Source organism: Trematomus bernacchii, unplaced genomic scaffold (assembly GCF_902827165.1).
Source record: "Trematomus bernacchii unplaced genomic scaffold, fTreBer1.1, whole genome shotgun sequence".
Lineage (NCBI taxonomy): Eukaryota > Metazoa > Chordata > Actinopteri > Perciformes > Nototheniidae > Trematomus > Trematomus bernacchii.
In genome coordinates, this window is record NW_022987739.1 from 23,642,828 (window position 1) to 23,668,958 (window position 26,131).

At 42.4% G+C, this 26,131-nt stretch overlaps 2 protein-coding genes and 1 pseudogene across 3 annotated transcripts; all 3 read left to right on the top strand.

The window, feature by feature from the left end:
- LOC117495161 overlaps positions 1–26,131 on the top strand; it is a 527,883-nt pseudogene that overhangs the window by 63,453 nt on the left and 438,299 nt on the right.
- On the top strand, positions 5,230–7,036 carry LOC117495797 (interferon-induced protein with tetratricopeptide repeats 1-like). The gene is made up of 2 exons (XM_034147326.1): positions 5,230–5,317; positions 5,740–7,036. The coding sequence occupies exons 1-2, from the start codon at positions 5,310–5,312 to the stop codon at positions 7,034–7,036; spliced, it is 1,305 nt and encodes a 434-aa protein (XP_034003217.1). The 5' UTR covers positions 5,230–5,309.
- LOC117495798 (interferon-induced protein with tetratricopeptide repeats 2-like) lies at positions 13,908–20,242 on the top strand. 2 transcript variants are annotated; one of them, XM_034147327.1, is made up of 3 exons: positions 13,910–14,028; positions 17,719–17,831; positions 18,866–20,242. In XM_034147327.1, exons 2-3 carry the CDS (start codon positions 17,824–17,826, stop codon positions 20,157–20,159), a joined length of 1,302 nt encoding a protein of 433 aa, XP_034003218.1. In that variant the 5' UTR covers positions 13,910–14,028; positions 17,719–17,823; the 3' UTR covers positions 20,160–20,242. The 2 variants fall into 2 exon arrangements, with proteins under 2 accessions (XP_034003220.1, XP_034003218.1); XM_034147329.1 differs by lacking the exon at positions 17,719–17,831 and having other exon boundaries at positions 13,908–14,028.

Sequence of the window (26,131 nt, forward strand, 5' to 3'; positions counted from 1 at the left end):
TTCTTTCGAGAACGCTTTTGATGGGTCTCGTCTGGCTTTTGGAGGTCCACGGAGCCTCCAAAAGGCTCCTCAGAGAAGGAGACCCAAGTCCAAGCTACCAGCCCGAGCCCCTGCAGCCATGTTTGCGGCTCCAGTACTGGCCCACACAGCCATGTTTCCGTGCTCCATTACCTGGCCCACACAGCCATGGTCCAGGCTTCAGTTCCGGTCCCAGCAGCCATGGTCCCTGCTCCAGTACCGGCCCACACGGCCATGATTCCGGCCTCAGTCCTGGCCCCAGCAGCCATGGTTCCAGCTTCTGTCCTGGCCCCAGCAGCCATGGTTCCGGCCCCAGTTCCGGCCCCAGCAGCCATGGTTCCGGCTCCAGTTTCGGCTCCAGTACTGGCTCCCCGGCCGACGCCAGCCCCCCGTGTTATGTCAGTGGATCGGCCCACTCCAGCCCCTCGTGTCCTGTCGGTGGTCCGGCCCACTCCAGCTCCCCGTGTCCTGTCGACGTACCGGCCGACTCCAGCACCTCATCTCCTGTTGGCTCTCCGGCCGACACCAGCTCCCTGTGTCCTGTCGGCGTTCCGGCCGACTCCTGCTCCCCGTGTCCTGTCGGCGTACAACCCGACACAAGTCCCCTCTCAAGCCCTCTCTCAAGTCCCTACTCAAGTCCCTCCTCTAGTCCCTCCTCTAGTCCCTCCTCTCTCCTCTAGTCTCTCCTCTAGTCCCTTCTCTAGTCCCCTCTCCAGTCCCCTCTCCAGTCCCTTCTCCAGTCCCTTCTCTAGTCCCTTCTCTAGTCCCTTCTCTAGTCCCTTCTCAAGTCCCCTCTCCAGTCCCTACTCAAATCCCTGGTCTCTTCCCAAGTCCCTTCTCTAGTCCCTTTTCTAGTCCCTTTTCTAGTCCCTTCTCTAGTCCCTTTTCTAGTCCCTTCTCTAGTCCCTTCTCTCTTATCTAGTCCCTTCTCTAGTCCCTTTCCAAGTCCCTTCTCCAGTCCCATCTCAAGTTTCTTCTCAAGTCCCTTCTCAAGTCCCATCTCTAGTCCCTTCTCAAGTCCCTTCTCCAGTCCCTTCTCTAGTCCCTTCTCAAGTCCCTTCTCTAGTCCCTTCTCAAGTCCCCTCTCCAGTCCCTACTCAAGTCCCTGCTCTTGTCTCTTCCCAAGTCCCTTCTCAAGTCCCTTCTCAAGTCCCTTCTCTAATCCCCTCTCTAATCCCATCTCGAGTCTCCTCTCGAGTCTCCTCTTGAGTCTCCTCTCGAGTTCCCTCTCGAGTTCCCTCTCAAGTCCCCTCTCAAGTCCCCTTTCAAGTCACCTCTGGAGTCCCCTCTCAAGTCCCTACCCAATGTCCTGGTCCGTTGGAGGTTCCGCTGGGGCCCCTGCCAACTCCATGTCCTGTGCCGTTGGAGGTCCCGCCGACTACTGTTCTGCCGGGGGTCCTGCCAACCCTATGTCCTGTGCCGTTGGAGGTCCCGCCGACTACTCTTCTGCCGGGGGTCCTGCCAACCCTATGTCCTGTGCCGTTGGAGGTCCCGCCGACTACTGTTCTGCCGGGGGTCCTGACAACCCTATGTCCTTTGCCGTTGGAGGTCCCGCCGACTACTGTTCTGCCGGGGGTCCTGCCAACCCTATGTCCTGTCCCGTTGGGGGTTCCGCCGACACCTGCTCCGCCGGATTTCCTGCCAACACCAGATCCTGTCCTGTTGGGGGTCCCGCCGACACCTGCTCCGCCGGGTTTCCTGCCTACACCATGTCCTGTCCTGTTGGGGGTCCCGCCGACACGTGCTCCGCCGGGTTTCCTGCCAACACCATGTCCTGTCCTGTTGGGGGTTCCGCCGACACGTGCTACGCCGGGGGTCCTGCCAGCTCCATGTTCTGTTTCGTTGGGGGCCCTGCCGACACCTATCCCGCCGGGGGTCCTGCCAACTCTGTGTCCTGTTCCGTTGGGGGTCCGGCCGACACCGGGTCCTGCCCGGCCTCCGGAGCTGTCCCGTCAGCGCCTTCCTGCCCGTCCTCCAGACCTGTCCCGTCACCGCCTTCTTGTTCGCCCTCGAGCCCGGCCCCCTGTGTGCCACGGCCTTCGCCCTCGAGCCCGGCTCCCTGAGTGCCGCGGCCTTCACCCGCTAGCCCGGCCCCCTGAGTTCCCCAGCCGCGTCCTTCGCCTTCGAGCCCGGCCTCCTGACTCTTCCAGCCGCAGCCTTCGCTCTCATGCGCGGCCCCCTGAGTTCGCCCGCTGTGGCCTTCGCCCCTTTTTTAACTCTGCCTTGCCCCCGGGCCGTCCGCCCGAGACCCCCTCCTTGATCTCTGCCTTGCCCCCGGGCCATCCGCCCGAGACCCCTTCCGGGTCCTCTGCTGTGCCCCTGGGCTGTCAGCCCAAACCCGTCCTCCAGACCCCCTCCACCCACCCTTTTGGCCCTAGTTATGTGGTGCCTAGTTATGTATTTTAGTTCTGGTTTTTCTGTCTGTCATTATTAGTTCCTTGTTTGTCTGTGACTGTGTTCACGGGGTTGTGTTCTGTTTTGGACAATTTAACCTTGAAATAAAGGTATTTCCCGTAAAATCTGCATTTGGGTCCTGCCTGCTTCACTCAACCCTGACAGGTGAGGCTGAATGTCAATCATAAAGCGATTTAGGGTTATTAAGTTAGTTAGTTTCAGTTCTCAAGAAATGTATTTTCTGGAAAAAGGGAACGCCCCAATGCACTTAAGGGATGAGTTTCACTTTGACACAACCTTAGAAGCACACACAGTACAGTTTGTGATCTGTACTGTGTGTTCAGTGATCAGTTGAAACTCTTATTAAAATAAAAAAAAATGAATAAAAGCAACTGGCCAAATCAATGTTTGTGATGGTTTACAACCGGTTATTCTAAAATACATAACAGAAAATTAAAAGGTTCTCAAAAGTGTTCACTTCTAAATGTTTTTTTCAATAATAAGCCTATTACTGATTAATGTATTTGAGGTTGTGTTTCAGCAGGAGGAGAAATGCTGAATCCATCTGTTTACAATTTACATTTTTTATTAACTGTTGAATTATGAAATGTAATATATGAATTTGTTTATTTAATACTCTTATGCTAATCACTTCCTGTATTCCCGTGATAAAAGGGACATGCGCAATAAAACGTGTCACTTCCGATTGAAGCACAGCTGATGGTGTATGTGTGTATTTATTCCTCTGTCACGTTAAACTATGTTCACGGTATTCCTGCCCTAAGATCATGGCATCGCTAACAGGTTATGGGCCCAGGAGGGACCATGGAAGCCGGTGGAACCGTTTGTGTTTCGACGGAGATGAGAAGAACTACGAGTTATGGGAGACAAAGTTTTTGGGTCACCTGCGACTGCTAGGATTGAAGGCTGCCATCCTAGAGGAGCCAGGTGTAGAGGATGAGGCTGATGATCAGAAAAACGAAGAAGCCTATGCGGAATTGATCCAGGTACTGGACGATAAAAGCCTTTCACTGATCATGAGAGAAGCAGCGGACAATGGAAGAAAAGCGTTACAAATATTGAGGGACCACTACGCTGGGAAAGGGAAACCACGGGTGATCAGCCTCTACACTGAACTAACGTCGCTGCAGAAAGCCGCTAATGAGAGCGTCACTGACTATATTATTCGTGCCGAAACGGCAATTACAGCACTGAGAAATGCTGAAGAGACTCTTAGCGACGGGCTGCTGATAGCCATGATTTTAAAGGGACTGCCAATCTGTTTTAGGCCGTTTGCCATCCACATTACACAAGGGGATGAGAAGCTAACTTTTGGTGAGTTCAAAACAAAGTTGAGGAGCTATGAAAGCACAGAAAAATACAATGCCAACTTGAGTGAGGAATCTGATAATATTATGAAAGCGAGTGGCTGGGTGAAGTGGAGAGATGGCCCCAATATCACCTGCTACAACTGCGGTCAGAAAGGGCACCGGGCTCGTGAGTGTCGAAGTGCGAGTAGCAAAGACCAGAGACAGTGGTGCAGTTTTTGCAAAAGTTCCACACATATAGATGCAAACTGCAGACGCAAAGAGAGAGACAATGCTAAACAAGCAACTGACGTTGAGGACCACTCATTTGTTTTTAAAGTACGTGACAGTCCAGTAACCGGAGTTACACATAAAGGGCTGATGGTCGACACCGGAGCAACGTCACACATAATAACGAACATCGACAAGTTTAAAAGGTTCGATGAGACTTTTCAACCGAAAGACCACTTTGTTGAATTGGCTGACGGGACAAGAACAAGTGGTGTCGCTTTGAAGAAAGGAGAGGCGGAGGTCTGCCTGCAAGACACGGAGGGACGACGAGTGACAGCGATGCTGAAGGACGCGCTCTACATACCGTCCTATCCACAAGACATTTTCTCTGTTAAAGCAGCGACAGCCAACGGAGCATCAGTGAACTTTCGTCAGGGTTGTAACCAGCTGATTCACCAGAGAGGTAAAATATTTGACATCAAGGAATATGATAGACTTTATTTTTTAAACACTGTGGACTGTGAAGCTGAGGACGATGCATGTTATGGATGTTATGACATTCAAACATGGCATGAAATACTTGGTCACTGTAACTATGATGATGTGTCACAACTCATTTCCCTTATTCACTGTAACACTTCCTGTCTGCTTTGTTCGACTCTTTGTTGCTCAATTTCATACCTTTCTTCCTACCACCCTGTACCTTACTTACTTGTATCTTCCTTCCTAACCTTTTTTAAATTATCTCTTACCTTTCTGCCTTTCCTTTCTTCCTTCTTTTCTCCCCTTCTTTGTAACACCTTTCATCCCTACTCTTCTGTTATTGTAATACTCTTTTTATCCATTGATTCCCTTATTATTTATTTATATGTTGCCTCCACTTTTTACAACTGCTTCATTAAAGTTACTTTGGTCCTTGCTGCATATTAAATCATGTTTAGCTTTTCAAACACAAACACAGTACACTTTGTAGAGCTCATTTATTTTGTGTCCAGCAACTAACACAAATACAAAATAAATCCTTCCCTCCAAAGTTCCTGTTCATTCAACTTTCATTTCTCCATTTGTATCCGTCTCCCTTCCTCCCTATGAAAGGTGGTTATCCAAACATAGCACACTTTAGAGGATATTACATTAACTTATTAGGAACTTGTTTTAATATTTACGAGTTAAATGCATTGCCTCTGGCATTTGCGTTTTGGCAATGTGAACATTTAAATATGCATACTCAACAACATCTCTCATTATTTGCAACAAAGCAGAAGGGGCATATCAACGACTTTATAGCAGCTGACCCAAAGCATCAAGAGCAAAACCATCCCAACATTTACAGAACTACAGATTTGAGGAAACAGCTGAATGATGAGGTGAGTATCTGCTTCTGAATTATACATCATTGTAAAAATATTTAATGAGTATCATAAGGATGTATTGAATGTTTTATTGAGTTCAAGGGTCCAAAGTATTAGCAGTATGAATATGAATATATGAATATAAATGTTTCCAAACCTTCTCTATTCTACATTTATTTTTCATTTCCTTTCTCAGAGTTTTAAAGTTTCAAGGCTCAAGGTTTGGGGGAAGAGCTGTGGATTAAGTGAAATGGATAATTTACTATCCGTCTATTCAGTGTTTTTTACTCCCTTCCTTCCTTCCATTCTCAACCCATTCTCCCTTCCTCTACATTAGTTAAACAGTGTGTATTAAAATGTTGCAAACTTCAGAGGCATTTTGTATTAAACTATTCAGGATGTTTTAAAATATTTGTAATTTTGTTATTTTCTATTAGTGCTGCTCAAACACTGGTGTCCAGACTGGAGGCCCTGCAGTGCCACTTCACCTGGGATCTTGACCTCAGCAGGTCCTTACTTTTACCTTGTAGGGACAACTTGTTAGACATTGGTACTGAGAATGGAAACAGATGGCTGGGTCACATCTACAACCTGCAAGGGTTCATTCAGTACAGGCTGGGCTTCAGTGGAGATGCCCAAAGTTTCTTCAACACGGCTAAACAGGCTTTCAGCCAGATAAAAAACGCAGATGAGGGCCCCTGGTTAGTGGTGAACTACGGGAACCTGGCTTGGCTGCACCACTCCCTTGGAGACCAAGCAGAGAGTGAGGCCTACCTGTCAAAGGTCGATGCCCTGAATACAAAATACCCATCTTCATCCCAGACGGAGCTCCACCCTGAGATCTACGCTGATAAAGCCTATACGCTGATGACGTTTAACGGCGACATAAACCTTGTTGCAGATTACTTCCAGAGAGCCATCGAGATGCAGCCAGGCATACGAGAGTGGAACAGCTGGCATGTCTTAGCGTTATTGTATGCTTCTAAGCACAGCAGGACAGGGCTGGAAGATGACATCTTTGAGAAAATGAGAATTGCCCAAGAACAGGATCCAGAGAACTTGTACCTTGCTGCTCACTACCTTTGTCAACGTGCTATGAGAGGAGAAAGTATTGAAGATGAAGCACGTGAGTTAGCCACAAAGGTTTTGAGAAGTCCTGTCAGCAGCTACAGTGGTTTAAAACCATTGCTATGGGTTTACAGAAAGTATATATCTGTTGATGAGGCCATCGTTTTGGCAGAGGAGGTTCTGAAGAACCATCCAGATGAGCGTTATCTGAAGAGACGTGCTGCTCTCTGCTACTACGAAAAGAGGGTCTTTTGCAGTGAGGGTCCCCCAAAGAAAAGCATGCTAGACAGAGCAGTCAGTCTCCATCAGGAGGTGATTGCTCTTTACCCTCATTCGTCACTTATGAGGAAAATACACCTTGCCACGATATACGCACAGTCACATGATGGTAAGGCTAAAGCCGTGCGGATATATCAGGAACTGCTAAAAAGTTATCTGGAAATTGCAGGCCAACAGGTGCTTTTCAACAGCTACGCAAAATATCTACATTTACAAAAACAGGATCGCAAAATGTCAATACGATGTCACATGAAGGCAGCAGCGATACCGCACCAATCCGTCTTTCGTAAGGACAGTATTAAAGTTCTGGAGAAGATCAGGGACAGAGGCAGGGATAGAATGTGTGGAGAAATAAGGAAGTGTCTGGCAAACCTGCAAGAGCCGTAGTGTTCTTAACAGCACAGGGAGAACAATCAGAAAAAAACATAGGTATTGCATTCCCTAAAAATAATCTGTACATACTTATTGATTGAGCTGTGTACTTTAAAGGCAGTTTTAACAAGTGTCTGCACATGAGTAGTAGACAGAGGCTGTTTAAAGATATATCTAAAAGCTTATACTTATACACTGGAAAACTGTCAGCAGTAGTACACTCGATTTAGGAAACAAGCCAAATCCTTTATAACACTGGTTGTTGACATGTTGTTTTCCTTAAACTATGTGTATGTTTTTTCCATGTGCACTGTTCTTTCTAGCTCAAATACTCTATAACCTATGAAATGTGATTTGTTGTAAGCTTTTATTCGTGCAATATACAAATGTGTGATTGGTATTGCAATATATGATGGATGTTTAGCCTCAATATTATTGCATGATGCAACTGATTGTATGTCAAGAGTGCCTCTATATTGTAAAAAACAATAAAAAGGCATTATGCAAACCTATATTTGTTTTTGGTTGCTTTAGGGTTAATACATGCATATTCTCTTCACATAATTTAGCAGTACTGCACACAAGGTGCTTAAATGTTCCACTTTGAAGTCAACAAGGATGAGCAATAAACAAAAGAGCTGTATAAGAATTTCCCCAAGGGATAAGGGGCGCAGAAAGACACTGCTTCTGTAAAAGACGATGAGTTTTTATGTTAAAATAAGTGTTTGTTTTTTTAGTCCAGCAGTACCCTGTCAACAGGATGTGGTATCCAAACAGTAACCTGGTTACAGCAGTAGATGGCAGCAGCAGAGCAGCATGGTGCAGGTGTCTCCAACAGCTCTTCATTCTGACACTGCAGACAGCTGCTGCTCATTATCTAACTGAGTAGAAAATAACGTGCATTAAAACTTAACTTTTCCATTTGATATGAACTCATTTACATATCACCATGCACTGTCTCTTTCTATGAATCCTATATGTGTCACAGGGAAAGGGAATCAGGACCCAAATGCATAATGAAAGAGGCAGGTATACAAGTATAAACAAAAAGCAAGCTTTAATAACCAAAGCTGTTCCAAATAAATAAATAAAAAATGGAGGGTTAGGCAAGGTCAACAAAAGAAAAGTAACTAACAAAAACGAGTAACAAACCGGGTAGACTTGGAGGACATAGGAGGGCAGACGAGGGAAATCCAGAAGAATACAGAGAGGGAACAGGAACCAAACTATGGAAACAATGACGAAGAACTGACAGAGAACACGAGGGAAAACAGGCATGTATACACAAAAGACTAATCACCAAGACAACAGCTGGGGAGGGCATGCACAACCCAAGGTGTAGCACGTGTAAAGAATTGCACAACAGAGGTGGAAAAAGTACTCAGTTCTTGTACTTAAGTAAAAGCAGAAGAATCAGAGTGTAGGAATACTCTTTTACAAGTTCATGTCCTGCAATCAAAATGTTCCTCAAGTAAAGGTACAAAATAATTAGCCTCAAAATATACTTAACGTACAAAAAGTAAAGTACTTAATATGCAGATTGGCCCATTTCAGAATAATATATAATATGTTTTGATTATAATTATTGATGTATTAAAGTGTTCTCAAAGCTGGTAAAGGTGCAGCTAGTTTGAATGACTTTGTATACTGCAGGGTAGCTTGTGAATTTACTCCAGGTGTAACTAAAGTTAAGTGTTGATTATATTTCACATCATTAAATACATTTAGTGGAGTAAAAGTACACAATTGACCTCTGAAATTGTAATGGAGTAGAAGTACAGAGTAGCATAACATGAAAACAGTCAAGTGAAGTACCTCAAAATGAAAACAGTCAAGTAAAGTACCTCAAAATGGTATATTAGTACAGTACTTGAGTAGATGTACTTATTTACTTCCCACCTCTGTTGGACAATCAAATGGGAGGGAAAGCAGAGACAGGAAGTAAAACAAGACACAAGGACAAAATAATACAAATTAAGATCATGATAATAGACCTGTAGGCTATACAGTATGTTGGCCAAGTTTAGTCAAATGTAAACTTCCAAGATATATTAATAGCAGACTACAGCCACCAGGGAGACAAGCTAGTCATTTGTAACTTCCTGCTGTATACAGACAACACTGATTCTTGGCATAAAGCAATTTGTTCCCACTATAAAGACCACAAGAAGAGAGGAATATGTAGTGGCAGACTCTTGGAGATGACGACAGAGACAACAGCTGACGGTAAATGCTTACCATAACGGAACAATCATGTTCCAAAGGAGCCAGGCCAGTCTGACCTTAATCCAAGAAGATTTCAATATTATTAAGGCATTAACAAAGACACAAAACACGGAGAAAGCTAGCAGCGTTGAGGAGCAGGAGCTGCATCCTGAAGACAAGCTGCAGGGCACAGTGACCCTTCTCAGAGAGAGTCTATCTCTACTTGTTTTATTAATGTATGAATTGAATGCATTTTTTTCTTATGCTCAGAATTGTGTTTGTTTCAAATATGTATTTGTGTATGGATGTTGATGCAATTACACAGAGCTTTGGCAATACTGTATGTAATTATGGTCATGCTAATAAAGCTATTTAATTGAATTGAATTGATAGAGCTCGCACCTAGACGGGCATTGTTGTTTTTAGCTTCTGGTGCTAGCTGTGCTAACAGATATGAAACACTGTTGCTAGAACAAGGTGGAGGAGCTCTCCTGTCAGACTGAGAGGCTGATAACTACAGCTCAGGTGAAGTAAAGGACTCTCTGAGTGTTTAGTTAACTTTAGTCTAAGATCTAGTCTCTAGTTATTTAGCGCTCAAAGTGCACCAGATTGAAACATTTTACTTTCATACGATACTAAATACATCCGAACCCTTTTGTATGTTATAACCTATTAGTAGAGTTTTCATTCTTCTAGTGTGTATTCCTTGGATACAGTGGCGAGCCGTCAGGGCCCTCTAGGCCCTCTCTAAAAAAAAAAAATGACAGTACAATTGACCTATCATATCTTCCCTCTAAATGGGTGGGCTTTATTTTTGGCGGACTTTATGACAAGTTCCGCCCGCTGTGAAGTCTATGCAAGTGGTGCAGTGACGCGTCCTAAGTGAAGCTGCGCATAGGTTCCCTCGATAAAAAAGCAATGGGATTTCTCCATAGGGTTTTGGAAAATAGCTCGAAATAAGGTCTGTGGAACGAACCTGTTAGATAAATGCACGTTTTGTTCAGCCGGATAATATCCACATGTCTACCCTACTTTTATTATTTTCGAATCATAAATCTAATCGATAGATTTATGATCGATAGATTTATGATTAGCATGATATTCCGCTGAAGTATACGCTGTGACGTAATAACTCTTCTTTTTTTTCTCTTTTTTTTCGAGGGAAGGGGTGGGGGTCAGAGGACCCAGGTATAAAAGTCACGGCTCACCACTGCTTGGATACCCTATTGATCTTTACTTTTCTACTGTACGATTTTCAGGCTGGGGTGGGGGGCACCAGCTAAACTCTTGCCTAGGGCAGCAAATTGGTCAGAGCCGGCCCTGATCATAACAGTTATTTTATACTAAAAGTGTGTCCCTCAACATGCACGCAACCCTGTGACGGAATCATATTTAGCTTGGCAGAGGAAGAGAAAACTGTAAGTCAAATGACACAGAGGAAATTACGTTATCAAGCCATGTGCATGTGTAGACCAAAGATAAGTCCTCTTTTTTATTTGTCATATTTTTCATATTATTTCAGTCTAGAAGGCGTCTGGCACTCTAGTCTAACCTACTCATCCCTGTTACTCTTTTTATCTGAATCAAACGGATTCAATTTAAAGTTATAGTGCATATCGAGCAAAGCGGTCCACTGAGGATGCAATCTCCTCTGCTCTCCATACAGCCCTCACCCACTTGGACACTAACAACTCTTATGTGAGGATGCTGTTCATAGACTTTATCTCAGCATTCAACACCATCATCCCCCAGCAGCCTGGGCCTCAGCCCCTTTCTCTGTGACTGGCTGCTGGACTTCCTCACTGCCAGACCCCAATCTGTACGGGTCGGCAACAACACATCAGGAGCCATCACACTGAGTACGGGGGCCCCCCAGAGGATGTGTGCTCAGCCCCCTGCTCTTCACCCTGCTGACCCACGACTGCACACAGCTCCAACCACTTCATCACGTTTGCGGATGACACAACCGTGGTGGGTCTCATCAGCAACAACAACGAGACCCACTACAGGAGGGAGGTGAAGCAGCTGGCCACGTGGTGCATAGATAACAATCTCTTTCTCAATGTGGGGAAAACAAAAGAGAGTGTGGTCGACTTCAGGAGAAACGACACCCAACACCCCCACCCACTGACCATTGGTGGTGCTGCTGTGGAGCAGGTGAGCTGCACCAAATTCCTGGGGGTGCACATCACCGGGGACCTCTCCTGGAGTAACAACACCGAGTCAATCACCAAGACAGCCCAGCAGCGCCTCTACTTCGTCCGAAAACTGAACAGAGCCCCCCCCCATCATGCTCTCCTTCTACCGAGGCGCCATCGAGAGCATCTTCAGCGGTTGCATCACGGTGTGGTTCGGAAGCTGCACAGCATCCAATCGCAAGACCCTGCAGCCAAGGGTGTAACTTTGGTTTGAGAAGTGGGAGGGACACAAAACAGGGGGTCCTCCGCAATGAAAAATGTTCTCAATTTAATTTAATTTCCTGCCTTTCTACAAATATATTAGGGACTATAGTGTTAACAAATCCAAGAAAAATGTGTAGTGTATATAATGAGTGTGCACACTTATCTAGTATCCTATCCATGTGAACCTGTTTTATTTGTGATGACCTCACATCCTCTAGGGGGGTCCCGGGGCATGCACCCCGGGAAGATTTGTTTTCTTTAAATCGAAGCTAAATGCATCAATCTGGTGCACAAATGAAGAGATGTATGGATACAGTTCTCAACACTCATATAAAACAGAACTGTATATATTTTAATACTCCAAAAAACATTAGAATATGCTCACAAGCAATAACAAATCATTGATAAACTCCTCTCTATATCTTTATCTTATCTAGTCTGCTTTCTTTCTTTTTATTTATGCATATTTGACTAATCACTCCCCTTTCAAACTGTGTTTTTTTATTTTTGTACTGACCTATAGATAGTACACATTGGAAGGATTTATTAACTTATTTTATATACAACTAATATTAAATAGATGGAAATATTTGTTTACATAGATGACCAAACCGTTTGAGACCCACTGAGATAACTAGACTAAAGTTTACAATCTAATCGCTCAGCGAGTTCTTTACCTCCCTGAGCGTTATCTCTCTCAGTCCGACAGGAGAGAGCTCTCCCTCTCCTTATTGTTGAAACAGCTTCCAATTCTCCGTTAGCTCCGAGCTAGCACCAGATGCTAACAACAACCCAATCCTCCGTGACGATGACCGCTTGCGTGAAAAATAAATAATAAACACATTTAAAAAGTGGGGGGGACACAAATGGGATTTTGAAAAGTGGGGGGGACATGTCCCCCCTGTCCCCAGTGGAAATTACGCCCATGCCTGCAGCGCATTGTGAACACAGCTGAGAGGATCATCGGTGCCTCACTCCCATCACTTTAGGACATTTACAACACCCGCCTCACCCGCAGAGCACTCAGCATTGTGGGTGACCCCACCCATCCCTCCACCTGCCTCTTCACGCTCCTGCCTTCAGGGATGAGGTTATGCAGCCTGAAGTCGAGCACCACCCGACTAAAGAACAGTTTTTTCCACCAGGCTGTCAGGAGGCTGAACTCTCTCCCGTCCCTCCCCTCCCTCCCCTCCCTCGCCTCCCTCCCCCTCTCCTCCCTCTCCTCCCTTCCCCCACTGGACTATAACTCCCTCACACACTCAGACACTCAAATCCAGCACCAGACACTTTTTACGCTGCTATGGACAATCTTGCAATAATGCACATTCTATGGACAATCTGCACTAATGCACATTCTCAAAATATTAAAGTGACTTTTATTTTGTACATATTTATTGTTGTGTTTTTATTTAGGTCTTAATGTGTGCACATGTAAAAATGTGTCTTTGACTGTGTATATACATATTTGCATACATATTTTTATATTTGTTTTTATATTCGGGATTGTGGGAAACGGTATTTCGATCTCTCTGTCTGTACACACAAACTGGAAGATTACAATAAAGTTGATTTTGACTTTGATCTTTCTTTAGTTGAATATCTAAGTTAGTCCTTGCCTTGAAAGTAGCATTACATTGTGCTGCTGGCATTCATTTGTGAGCTAAAAGCTAACATTGGCATTGATTTGCAAACCTGTTACTATAATTAGAGTAAAGAGTTAAAGAGTTGAAATTCCTGCAGTACAATGTATGATCTTTAGCTACATGTAATGTTCAAAATGAACACAACTGTGTTTAAATTATAGTTAGATTAAGAGGGAAATAGACATTATTACAATTGATTGTTTGTGATGGTTTACTACCTGTTGTTCTCAAATACATAACATCAAATTAGGAAATAGAGGGTTACTTTTTCAAAAGTTGTGACGTCTAAATGTCCTCCAATTCTGGAATGACCCTTATAGCTTTAAAGAGAAAAGAAAAAACACTTTTGCCCACTTCAAATGAACAGATATTACCCAGTTTAATGACTCACGTGTGAAACCAAAGTTTGATCGATATTTGACAGAGTCGGTTTTCATTCATGGGAAACTAAAGTTAAGGGGCATTAAGACAACACAAATGTTACCCCTCTGAAATGTCGCTTTGAGAAACTACAGAGAAAACAAAGAATGCTGTTGTTCTGATCCTCCCTGCCATTACTGGAAACAAAAGTCAAGGGGCAGTTCATGAGATTTATGCATAAATGGCCCACCTCTGACATTTGTTTTATCAGCAGTGAGCATTTAAAGCTCCGTGCTCAACAACAACTCGTCATTTACAGCAAATCAACAGCATCAAGAGCATAAACCATCCTAACATTTACAGAACGACAGAGCTCAGGAAACAGCTGAATTATCAGGTGAGTTGCTGATTCTGGATTTCACTGTAAAAGTTCATCATAAGTAACATTGGGATTTAATGAATGTCTTATTGAGTTATTGGACCGTTTTTAGCCTTATGGATCCTTAAAGTCACCCAATCCATTCCTTCTTAATTCTTAATTTATTTCTTCGATTTATGCCAGGTTGACAGGAATTTTAAAATTATATATTTATTTTTCTTTGTTTTAATAATCAACCTATAACTGATTGATTTCTTCGTGGTCGTATTTCAGCAGGAGGAGAAATGCTAAATCCATCTGTTTAGAATCATTTTTTTGAATTAACTATTTTATTTCCCTTAGTCACCGTAACATTTCCTGTCTGCTTTGTTCGACTTTGTTGCTCAATGTCATACCTTTCTTCCTACCAACCTATACCTTACTTACTTGTATCCTCCTTCCTTACCTCTATCAACCTTTATTAATCATCTCTTACCTTTCCTTTCTTCCTTCTGTTCTCCCCTTCTTTGTAACACCTTTTTCCCTACTCTTCTGTTATTGTGATACTTTTTTGAATCCAGTCATTCCCTTATTATTTATTTCTTATGTCGCCTCCACTTTTTACTACTGCTTCATTAAAGTTACTTTGTTCCTTGCTGCATATGAAATCACATTTAAATCTTCCCATGGACAACCAAACACAGTACATTGTTGAGCTCAGTTATTTTGTGTCCAGCAACTAACACAAAGAAAAAATAAATCCGTCCCTCCCTTCCTGTTCATTCAAATTTTGATCGGTCTCCCTTCCTCCCTATGAAATGTGATGATCCAAAAATAGCACACTTTAGAGCAGGGGTGTCTAAACTTTTTTCACCGAGGACCACATACAGAAAAATATACGAAGGGCTGGGCCACTCACTCGAGGTGAGGTATATTCCCTCATAAGATAGAAAAATTCATCAAATGTAGGTAAGTTAGACTTAAAGGTCCCATGTCATGCTTTTCCTGTTATTACCCGTCCCCTTGTGTGTTATGTAGGTTTTTATGCATGTAAACGGTCTGCAAAGTCACAAACCCTCAAAGTACATCCTGTAGCTTCACCTGTGATTGATGTATACCAACCATAGACTGTATATATAAAGATAACAACCAACCAACACACCCTGTAATATGGGTCATTCCAAAATTGGAGGATATTTTCTCTCCCACGTATGACATTTCAAATAATCCATGCCCAAAATGTTAAAAAATGCACTGGTTTTGCTAGAAGTACATCTAGCAAAAGTGCACTTTTTAGACACAATGAAAATGAAGTTGTAGGAAAAGTGGTATCAAAATATGATTCGTTCTTGAGCACGGAAAAGGGCATTTCCTGGTCCCTCCTTCTTGGTGACCAACTTGCATATTAAAATAGCCTTTTTATTGACTTTTTGTTGCTATTATTTTTAATAACAGTCATATAACACTGAAACTGTGTCCCTCAACATGCCGAATCCTATTTATTTGGCAGAGGAAGAGAAAAACTGTAAGTCAAAGGACACAGAGGAAATGACATTATCAAGCCATGTGATACTGCCATTGGTAACCTAAGATAAGTCCTCTCTTTTATTTGTCATATTTGTCTTATTCTTTCAGGAGTCTGGCACTCCAGTGTCCAGTCCAATGTATTACTGTACAATTAACTTAAAATGAACACAACTGTATTTAAATTATAGTTAGATTAAGAGGGAAATAGACATTATTCAAATTGATTTCAAAGTGCTAGACCACCCTTTAGGGCCGTTGAAAATCAACAAATACAACATGTAATAAAATAATATTATTTATTATTATTAATTATTCATTGATGGCTGAGCTGGCCAAATCAATGTTTGTTATGGAATGACATATCCTCCTGGGACCCGAGGAAAAAAAGTGTCTTCCAATTTCCTTTTTTGTGTGATTTCCTACCTATTTAGGGTTAAAAAAAACATCTTGCAATTTAGACTTTTTTAATTTAATTTAATTTTTAAATGTTACAGTATGTCCACTGTAGAGGACGTCAGGACCATTTTAGTTTGAAAAGACAGCCAAAATTAACAAATAGACTATGTAACGTTTTATGGTAGAGTGATATTAATACAATAATAAATTCACCTTTATTTAAAACATGAAATGTAATTGATCTGAACATTGCTGTTTATTCGGTCACGAAAAAACTAGTTTGGTTTTTGGTGAATCTTTCCAGATCTTCAAAAACTTTGTAGTCAATGTACTGGGAAAAGTACCTCATTGACTCCAGTCGGCACGGGCTGTAGGGTCATCTTGACTTTTTATGGATGTGGTCTCCATTTGACCATGCCCATAGAAACAAAGCTTGCATTCCTGAGGCAATTCTCATTTTTCATGGCTCCACTTAAAATAAAAACAACAATAAGACATACATGCTACTCTTGGCCCACAGAGGGCCATGTCTTTCCAGCTCGTCCCTATCTGTCTCTCTGTCTGTATCTGTGCGCTCATGGAGCCTCCTGCATCTTTCCCCCCGTCTTCTATCCCAGGAGTGAAATCCTCATCTCTCTCATCATCTGAGAGCTACAAATCTTAATCTCCCTTAACTATCTGGTACAGAAAACATCTGCTTCAGTTCCGTCTCCTGCAACAATATTGAGTCATTAAGTCCATGAAGATGGTCCTGACGCCCACTAGAATGGACATTTATAAAAGAGCTGTTATTTGACAACTTGAATTATTTAATTGCTTTCAGAACTAATTATATAGTTCCTCACATGTTAATAAACAAGAACATATATGATTTTCATGGTAAAAATTACAATTATTCAACAATATTTGACTTCTCCTCCTGCTTCTATAACATTTTGGTTTTGGTATGCCAGCCATTTTGGATGAAAAGAAAGAGGAACTTCCCAGCATGCAATTTTAACCACTGACATATCACTGGAAAGACCAGGATGTCCTCTGTACAGTACATCAGGGATTGATAGAGTAGCTCAAAAGAGTAAAAGGAGAGAGAGAGAGAGAGAGAGAGAGGAGAGAGAGAGAGAGAGAGAGAGAGAGAGAGAGAGAGAGAGAGAGAGAGGGAGAGAGAGGGAGAGAGAGAGAGGCTCAGTGAGGTAAAGGACTCTGAGGGTTTAGATAGTTCACTTTAGTCTAAGTTGTCTCAGTGGGTCTCAAACGTTTTGATCACAATTTAACTTCATCCAACTTTTTTTTTAAAGATCTCTTACCTTTCTGCCTTTCCTTTCTTCCTTCTTTTCTCCCCTTCTTTGTAACACCTTTCATCCCTACTCTTCTGTTATTGTGATACTCTTTTTATCCATTGATTCCCTTATTATTTATTTATATGTTGCCTCCACTTTTTACAACTGCTTCATTAAAGTTACTTTGGTCCTTGCTGCATATTAAATCATGTTTAGCTTTTCAAACACAAACACAGTACACTTTGTAGAGCTCATTTATTTTGTGTCCAGCAACTAACACAAATACAAAATAAATCCTTCCCTCCAAAGTTCCTGTTCATTCAAGTTTCATTTCTCCATTTGTATCCGTCTCCCTTCCTCCCTATGAAAGGTGGTTATCCAAACATAGCGCACTTTAGAGGATATTACATTAACCTATTAGGAACTTGTTTTAATATTTATGAGTTAAATGCATTGCCTCTGGCATTTGTGTTTTGGCAGTGTAAACATTTAAATATGCATACTCAACAACATCTCTCATTATTTACAGCAAAGCAGAAGTGGCACATCACCGACTTTATAGCAGCTGACCCAAAGCATCAAGAGCAAAACCATCCCAACATTTACAGAACTACTGATTTGAGGAAACAGCTGAATGATGAGGTGAGTATCCGCTTCTGATATGTAAAAATATTAAGAATATCATAAGGATTTATTTAATGTCTTATTGAGTTCAAACGTCCAAAGTATTAGCGCTATAAATCTGAATATAAGAATATAAATGTTCCCAAACCTTCCCTTCATTCTACAGCTTTTCTATTCTACATTTATTTTTCATTTCCTTTTTTAGAGGTTTAAAGTTTCAAGGCTCAAGGTTTGGCTATTGTCATTCTACAACTCTGGTTAACCCAACAAAAGGAAAGTTCTAGTCCCTGCATGCTGAAAAAGAAAGGAACAAAACGTAGTTATGAGCTCTCATCTCAAACTGTCATCACCTTGAACCCAAAGTGAAAGCTGTGTCTGTTTTCTCTCCGTCTGAGTTCTGGCCTCCACAGGGATTTTCTCTGATAACCTTTAATATATCCATGAACACGAATTTAAATTTCATTCGCCAAAGGAGATTGTCCAATCCAGGTCCCTGATAAGTGTGCTTCTTCTATTTGGAGACAATGTGGTTCTGTTGGCAGACCATGGTGTCCAGCAATCATTGGGCCCTCAGCAGCTGAGTGTGAAGCAGTCATGATGAGAGTCAGTACCTTGAAGTCTGAAGCCATGGGTCTATGCCAGAAAACGGTGGAATGCTCCCCCCGAGTTGTGAGGTAGTGAAGGAGTTAAAACATGTTTGCTAATGGGCAAGGGGTAAAGTAGAGTGTGACATTGACAGGCAGATTGAAACAGAAGCAGCAGTAATGCATGTGTTGTGTTGGTGAAGGGGGAGTTGAGCCCGAAGGCAAGTCTCCCATTTACCAATCGTTCTACGTTCCAACCCTCACTTATAATGATCTTCAGGGATTAAGTGGAATTAATCATTTACTATCTGAGTATTCAGTGTTTTTTACTCCATTCCTTCCTTCCATTCTCCCTTCCTCTAAATTAGTTAAACAGTGTGTATTTAAATGTTGCAAACTTCAGAGGCATTATGTATTAAACTATTCAGGATGTTTTTTAATATTTTTTATTTTGTTATTTTCTATTAGTGCTGCTCAAACACTGATGTCCAGACTGGAGGCCCTGCAGTGCCACTTCACCTGGGATCTTGACCTCAACGGGTCCTTACTTTTTCGTTGTAGGGACGACTTGTTAGACATTGGTACTGAGAATGGAAACCCCTGGCTGGGTCACATCTACAACCTGCAAGGGTTCATTCAGTACAAGCTGGGCTTCAGTGAAGACGCCCAGAAGTTCTTCAACACGGCTACAGAGGCCTTCAGCCGGATAAGAAGCGCAGATGAGGGCCCCTGGTTAGTGGTGAACTACGGGAACCTGGCTTGGCTGCACCACCACCTGGGAGACCAAGCAGAGAGCGAGGCCTACCTGTATAAGATCGACGCCCTGAATAGAAAATACCCATCTCCATCCCAGGAGGAGCTCCACCCAGAGACCTACGCTGAAAAAGCCTATGCGCTGATGACGGTCAGTGGAGACAAAACACTTGTTGTAGATTACTTCCAGAGAGCCATCGAGATGCAGCCAGGCATACGAGAGTGGAACACTAGCCATGCCTTAGCTTTAATGTATGCTTCTAAGCACAGCAGGACAGGGCTGGAAGATGACATCTTGGAGAAAATGAGAATTGCTAAAGAACAGGATCCAGAGAACTTGTTCCTTGCTGCTCACTACCTTGATCAACGTGCTCAGAGAGGAGAAAGAATAGAAGATGAAGCACGTGAGTTAGCCACAAAGGTTTTGAGAAGTCCTGTCAGCAGCTACAGTGGTTTAAAACCATTGCTATGGGTTTACAAAAAGTATATATCTGTTGATGAGGCCATTGATTTGGCAGAGGAGGTTCTGAAGAACCATCCAGATGAGCGTTATCTGAAGAGATGTGTTACACTCTGCTACAAATGGAAGATTTCTTCCACGGAAAGTCGCCCAGAAAAAAGCATGATAGACAGAGCAATCCTTCTCCTTGAGGAGGCGATTGCTCTTTACCCTGATTCCTCACTTATGAAGAAAATAGAAATTGCAGATGTATACGCACTGTCACGTTGTGGTCTGGCTAAAGCTGATCAGATATATCAGGAACTGCTAGAAAGGGATCTGGAACCTGCAGACAAACAAATGCTTTACAACAAGTATGCAAATTATTTGTTTTACAAACAACACAATATCAACATGTCAATACAATATCATATGAAGGCAGCAGAGATACCGCACCAATCATTCTTTCGTAAGAACAGCATCAAAGTTCTGGAGAAGATTAGAGACAGACGCCGGAACAGCATGTGCGGAGAAATAATAGATTTTCTGGCAAACCTGCAAGAGCCGTAGTGTTCTAAACAGCAATGATTTGAAATCCAGGAAGAAGATATTGTATTAGCAAAAATAATCTGTACATCCTCATATATCCTCAATAAATAAATATATAGAGACCATTGTCCTAACTTGCCTGTATATATTATATGAATGATTATATAAATTATGCAAGATTATAAGTATACATTTATATTGTATGTTAACATATATTAAGATGTAAAAAAAAAAAAAAAGGGAGAAGGGGTCGGATTAAATAAGTGTAAACTTCTTCCGACCCCTTTTCGGACGTGTAATTAGATAAAGCTTTATTGATTATTGATATCAGACAATGATACTACAGATTATTATATATATATATTATATTCGTTTTGTTATTGCATTCATTTGTATAGTACTGTATCATGTCTGTATCACCTTTTGTTTCATTTGTATTTTCTTTGGTTTTACACGCTCGAAAAAAATAAACTAAACTAAACTCATACATTTGATTGGCTGCAAATAAGAAAAAACATTATTTTTTTCAGTTGGTCGGGTAGTACACGAGGCAGCAACACCCATACTCTGAAAATGTAACATACATTTTTCTATATTGGTTTTAGACTTTCATCGTAAAAACTGACTTAAATGTGTTATATTTTGAACTTATTTGCAGGCAGGTTATATGCTTTACACTTTAGTAGCAGACAAACGCTATTTAAAAATACAAATTAGCTTAGCACTGTTTTTAGGCTGTGTCTTAATTGTTAAATACAAAAACTATGAAATATACATAATGTTTGCTAATAAACTATTTGTAAACTCAAACCTTTTAAGCTACAACCAAAAAATGTGGATACTTTTAAAGAATAAACTCTTTATTAGAAAAGTGTTTATTGATAACTTTAAATCATTTCCAAGATTTGTGTTTTGGAATTAAAATGTTAAAGGTGGGGAAGGTAAGTTTGAGAAACCGGCTCGAGATCGCTAGAATTTGAAAATACACAACTGGAGAAAATCTGCCACTTCCTTACAGAGCCCCTCCTCCAACACACACGAACGCGCACATGACCAATGAGGGCACGAGATAAGTTTGTGCACAGATGGAAGGCTGACAGGCAGGTAGGCCATCCAGTTATTTTAGCCGGGCCGGCTAAAATGATTGGTCGTACTTTTTACAGTACTACGGCTTCCACAGATGACATTTTTTTATGGATTTTTTGTCAAAGCACTTAAGATATTCATTGCTATCGGGATGTTAAGAGCATTCCATGGAATATAACAAAAAGTGTATCTCGAGCCGGTTTCTCAAACTTACCTACCCCAACTTTAAGCCAGAATATTGATAAATGTACTTGTTATTGAAAATTGTATTGGAGCCATATGTAAATAATATATTATTATCAAATGTATTTTTTTAGATTTGCACATGTCCTTCTAGTTATATGGTGAACGGTGAAAACTGAAATCACAACTGTACTTGTAGTATGTGTTGTTTTATCTTAACTTTACTGTAAATAAAATCCCCGAAGCATCAATCATGACTTTGGTCCTTGTTTTCTTCCAACTTCCAAAAACACACGACTGATTAAATCAGGGTCTTTATTTCTAACATGTCAGAGTGTTGTGTGTGAACCACAGAATGAGGCTGAAAGGCTGCAGATGGACTGAGTAAAAGTATACTGTCTATACATGGCTCATTCTCTCAAAACACTTTTAAACACGATTCACAAAACCACTTACCCAAAGTGCAAAACCCCTCATATATCTTGCAAAAAATAGCACTGCACTCATAAACACTTACCAAAACCAAATTTCATTTATAGTACAATACACTTTGTCGAACCAACTAAACACCATTGTGTAACTCACAGTGGAATAATCTAGTAAATGAAATGTAGTATGGAATGGAAAATTAAACATGAGAATAAGAAGCCACGTTCATATCTTTGATGAAATACGTTGCCTTTCTGCCTTTCCTTTCTTCCTTCTGTTCTCCCCTTCTTTGTAACACCTTTTTCCCTACTCTTCTGTTATTGTGAAACTTTTCAGTCATTCCCTTATTATTTCTTTCTTATGTTGCCTCCACTTTTTACTACTGCTTCATCAAAGTTACTTTGTTCCTTGCTGCATATGAAATCACATTTAAATCTTCCCATGGACAACCAAACACAGTACATTGTAGAGCTCAGTTATTTTGTGTCCAGCAACTAACACAAAGAAAAAATAAATCCGTCCCTCCCTTCCTGTTCATTCAAATTTTTATCAGTCTCCCTTCCTCCCTATGAAATGTGGTGATCCAAAAATAGCACACTTTAGAGCAGGGGTGTCCAAACTTTTTTCACAGAGGACCACATAAAGAAAAATATACGAAGGGCTGGGCCACTCACTCGAGGTGAGGTATATTGCCTCATAAGTTCGCAAAATTCATCAAATGTAGGTAAGTTATGCTTAAAGGTCCCATGTCATGCTTTTCCGGTTATTACCCGTCCCCTTGGGTGTTATGTAGGTTTTTATGCATGTAAACGGTCTGCAAAGTCACAAACCCTCAAAGTACACCCTGTAGCGAGTAAAACTCTAACACAGAAAAGACCTGTCTATGCTGCCCCAGAACATTGGTCCAAATGGACCAATCCGTGGAGCCGTTACGTTACGTCCGCGCAGCCGTTACGTTAAGTCCGTGGATTGGTCCAAATGGACTTCCTCACACACACACACACTCCTCACACACACACACTCAATATTTTCTCAGCTGCAGCTCCGCCAATTTCTCCTCCCTGAGATGGCGGGACGCAGCGAGGTTGTGAGTCTGTGTGTGAGCACACACACAAACTCCCAGCCAGGCTGCGGGTGTGTGTGTGTGCTCGGGCTGGGTTTCGCTGTGTCTCGCTGTCTCGCAGATGGCCACTGGGCTCACAGGGAGGGGGGGGGCAGGAGCTCCAACAAGCCGTTTAGGACAGAGAGTGAATACACATACTATACAGAGATGCTGTATGAGAAACCAATGTGAGTTTGGAACATTGCACAATATAAATCTATTTTAGTAGACCTCAACAATGGAATTATGATCAGTAGAAATGGCCATGACATGGGACCTTTAATACTTGAATATGCTTTAAGAAAAACAACAGCCTACATCACAGCTCTACGTAGGTAGAGTAGAGATACAAAGTAGCATAAAATGAAAACACTCAAGTAAAGTACAAATACCTCAATATGTTACTTTAGTACAGTACTTGAGTAGGCCTAAATGTACTTAGTTACTTCCCACCTCTGTTGGACAATCAAACGGGAGGGAAAACAAGACAAGACACGAGGACAAAATACATTTAATAATAAAACAGGAAATACAAAGGCAAGGCAAGGCAAGTTTATTTATATAGCACTTTTCAGCATGCGACAATTCAAAGTGCTTTACAAAATTAAAATAAATTTTAAGAATAAATACAGTAAAAACACATTATATAATGGCATTTTACAACAGGCATTAAAAAGCAAATATAATAAAATAAACACAACATGTATACAATACATGTTTAAATGGCATACTAAAGTGCGAATATGAACAGCTCAATTAAAAGCAGCGGCAAGAAGATATGTTATATCTCTCACAGGCTCCGCCCTCTACTGGACTCTATGGGTACTACCTTATCATGCAAGCATTCACCTACTGAGACTTCTATAGACGGAGCCGGCCCCGGGGCGGGCCTACTTCGGTGCGCATCTCACCGTATAAAAGGAGGCCTCGCCTCCTGACTGTCATCCCTTTCTCTTCAGCGAGCGGAAGTGATAAACTGAGCATAGACGTGAATAAGAGAAAGAGAAAGAAAAGCACTCCTTGAGCACCGGACCTACCCGACATTCCCTGGCCTGATCGCGGGGGCTGATCCGCACCGCCTGTGCTTCCAGTGCCTGGGGCCGGACCACCCCGAAGATGGCCTAGGCCAGTCGCCGGCCTGTAACCCCTAGATTCCACCGGGTCCGTCTGCGCCACGTTATGGCTGCGTCACGGCTGCGGCGCAGTTTTGGTCCGACCTCCTCCAGCGTCATAACCTACCGGGCGCGTTTCAGAAGCGGAGCGTCGTGCGTGCAGGCTCGCAGTTTGTTGATTTGGGCTTATTTCCTGGACATTTGTACTTCTACAGTAGTTAAATGGTTTATTTTTGTGTCTGTTTAAATTGTGTTTATTGTTGTTATTTCCTATTTTGTTGTGTTGTAGACTACAGACACAGTTAATAATAATTGTAATAGTCCAGTTATAAACGACATGAATCAAAGATGTGTTGCTGTATTTTAGTGGTAAAAAAATATGCATTCATCATCATAATTATTCTATATATATAATCAATAAATCACTGACCACAAGTTTAATAAACGTTTTAACTATTACAATTTCACCCAAAACAACATTTTAAACAGGAATATCATATAACAGTTGAAATGTACAACAATCAACACAAAAAAGGAACTATTTACAGCAAAAACAATCAACAGTTCTACAGGTCTTCATACAAAGACCCCCCAGTTCTGCCATCCTGCCATGCAGAGCCACTGCTGGAGGACAGCATGTCCTTGAATGACCCTGTAGGTGTTGATTGGGCTTGTGGGGGTTGGGGTACAGTTGGCCGAAAGGCTACTGGCCTGGAGGTGTGACTGGAGTATTGTGACAGGGGGGATGGTCAATCGGCTGCCAATGTTGCTGGTGTTGTGTATTGTCTTTTTCAAGGCTATGAAGGGTGTTTAACATTTTGATGTTGGCCTGATGTTTCCTGTCTTTGTCCAGCCTTTGTAATGGCGCATTTCCACTACACGGTCGGCCTCGGCCACACTCGGTACGGCTCGGTACGGCTTGGCCGCATTGGGCCTTAACAGGGCCGACTGACTTCATGCTGCGCTTCCATTACAGTTTAGGAACTGGGGTAGTTACTATAGTAACGCAGTGTAGGCGGAGCCGTGACGTCATCTTCAATGAGAAATCCAGAAACACAACACAACCGTTAGCTGTTAGCACTCAGAGCTCACAGCTCCTCATATATGTTCAGAAACTAGACAAAAGTTAAACAAGTACAAACCACAGACTGCCTGTGTCATGGTGAATACAGTCGCTGCTTTATTTATGTCTGTATAGGCCGTTGTTGTGAGTGTGGACGGTCGGGGCATATACTGCGTTAGCTTAGCCAATCTCCATCTAGAAAAACACGAATTTTAAAAGGTTTTTCGCCTGCCGTCTGTCTGCAGACTTGACAAAGCATTAATTCATGGTTTTTACTAACCGGTATCAGTATGTTGTTACTTCGGCATCATTTTGAAACGTGTATTACAATTAAATCACGGTCAAATATGTCCATCTTGTTGTAGTTCTAGCCCTCTTGCCAGCGCTCCTCTCTCTAGTTTAGCATACTCAGCCCGACTCAGCCCTGTTTGTTGGCCCCGATAGAACCACAATTTTCTAGGGCCAGAAAAGAGGTGAAAAAGTGGCCCCGCGCCGTGCCGCGCCGGTAATTGGCCTAGTGGAAGCACAACCAAAAAAGGGGACGGCACGACACGGCAGGCTTAAAGCGAGCTCCGCGCTGCAGTGGAACTGCGCCATAACATAGGCACAAGACTGAGTGCAAAGTGGTATGACTCTTTTAATTCTGAGTCTGGCATGTGTGGTGTGGCTGGAGGTTCCTGCAGTAGAGACATCAGTTGCTCTCCAAGGTCTGTGCTCTGTGGCCTCCTCCTTGTGGAACGCTGGGCCGCTGCTGGTGTGGATCCCTGGGGGCTACGGGACCTAGAGGGCCTCCTCTCTGAAGACGGTGGGGGTACCAGACGTGGTGGTGGGGCTATAGGTGGTAGGGCTGTAATTGGTGGGGGTGTGGGTGTGGGTGGTGGGCCTGGAGATCCAGATATTATCCTGGACTGTTCTTCTGTTCCTGGTGTACCTGATCTCTCCATTTCCTCTAGTGGGGAAGGATTGCCCAAGCTGCTTTTTGAACTATATGAAAAGAAACAACAACCTGAAAACAATT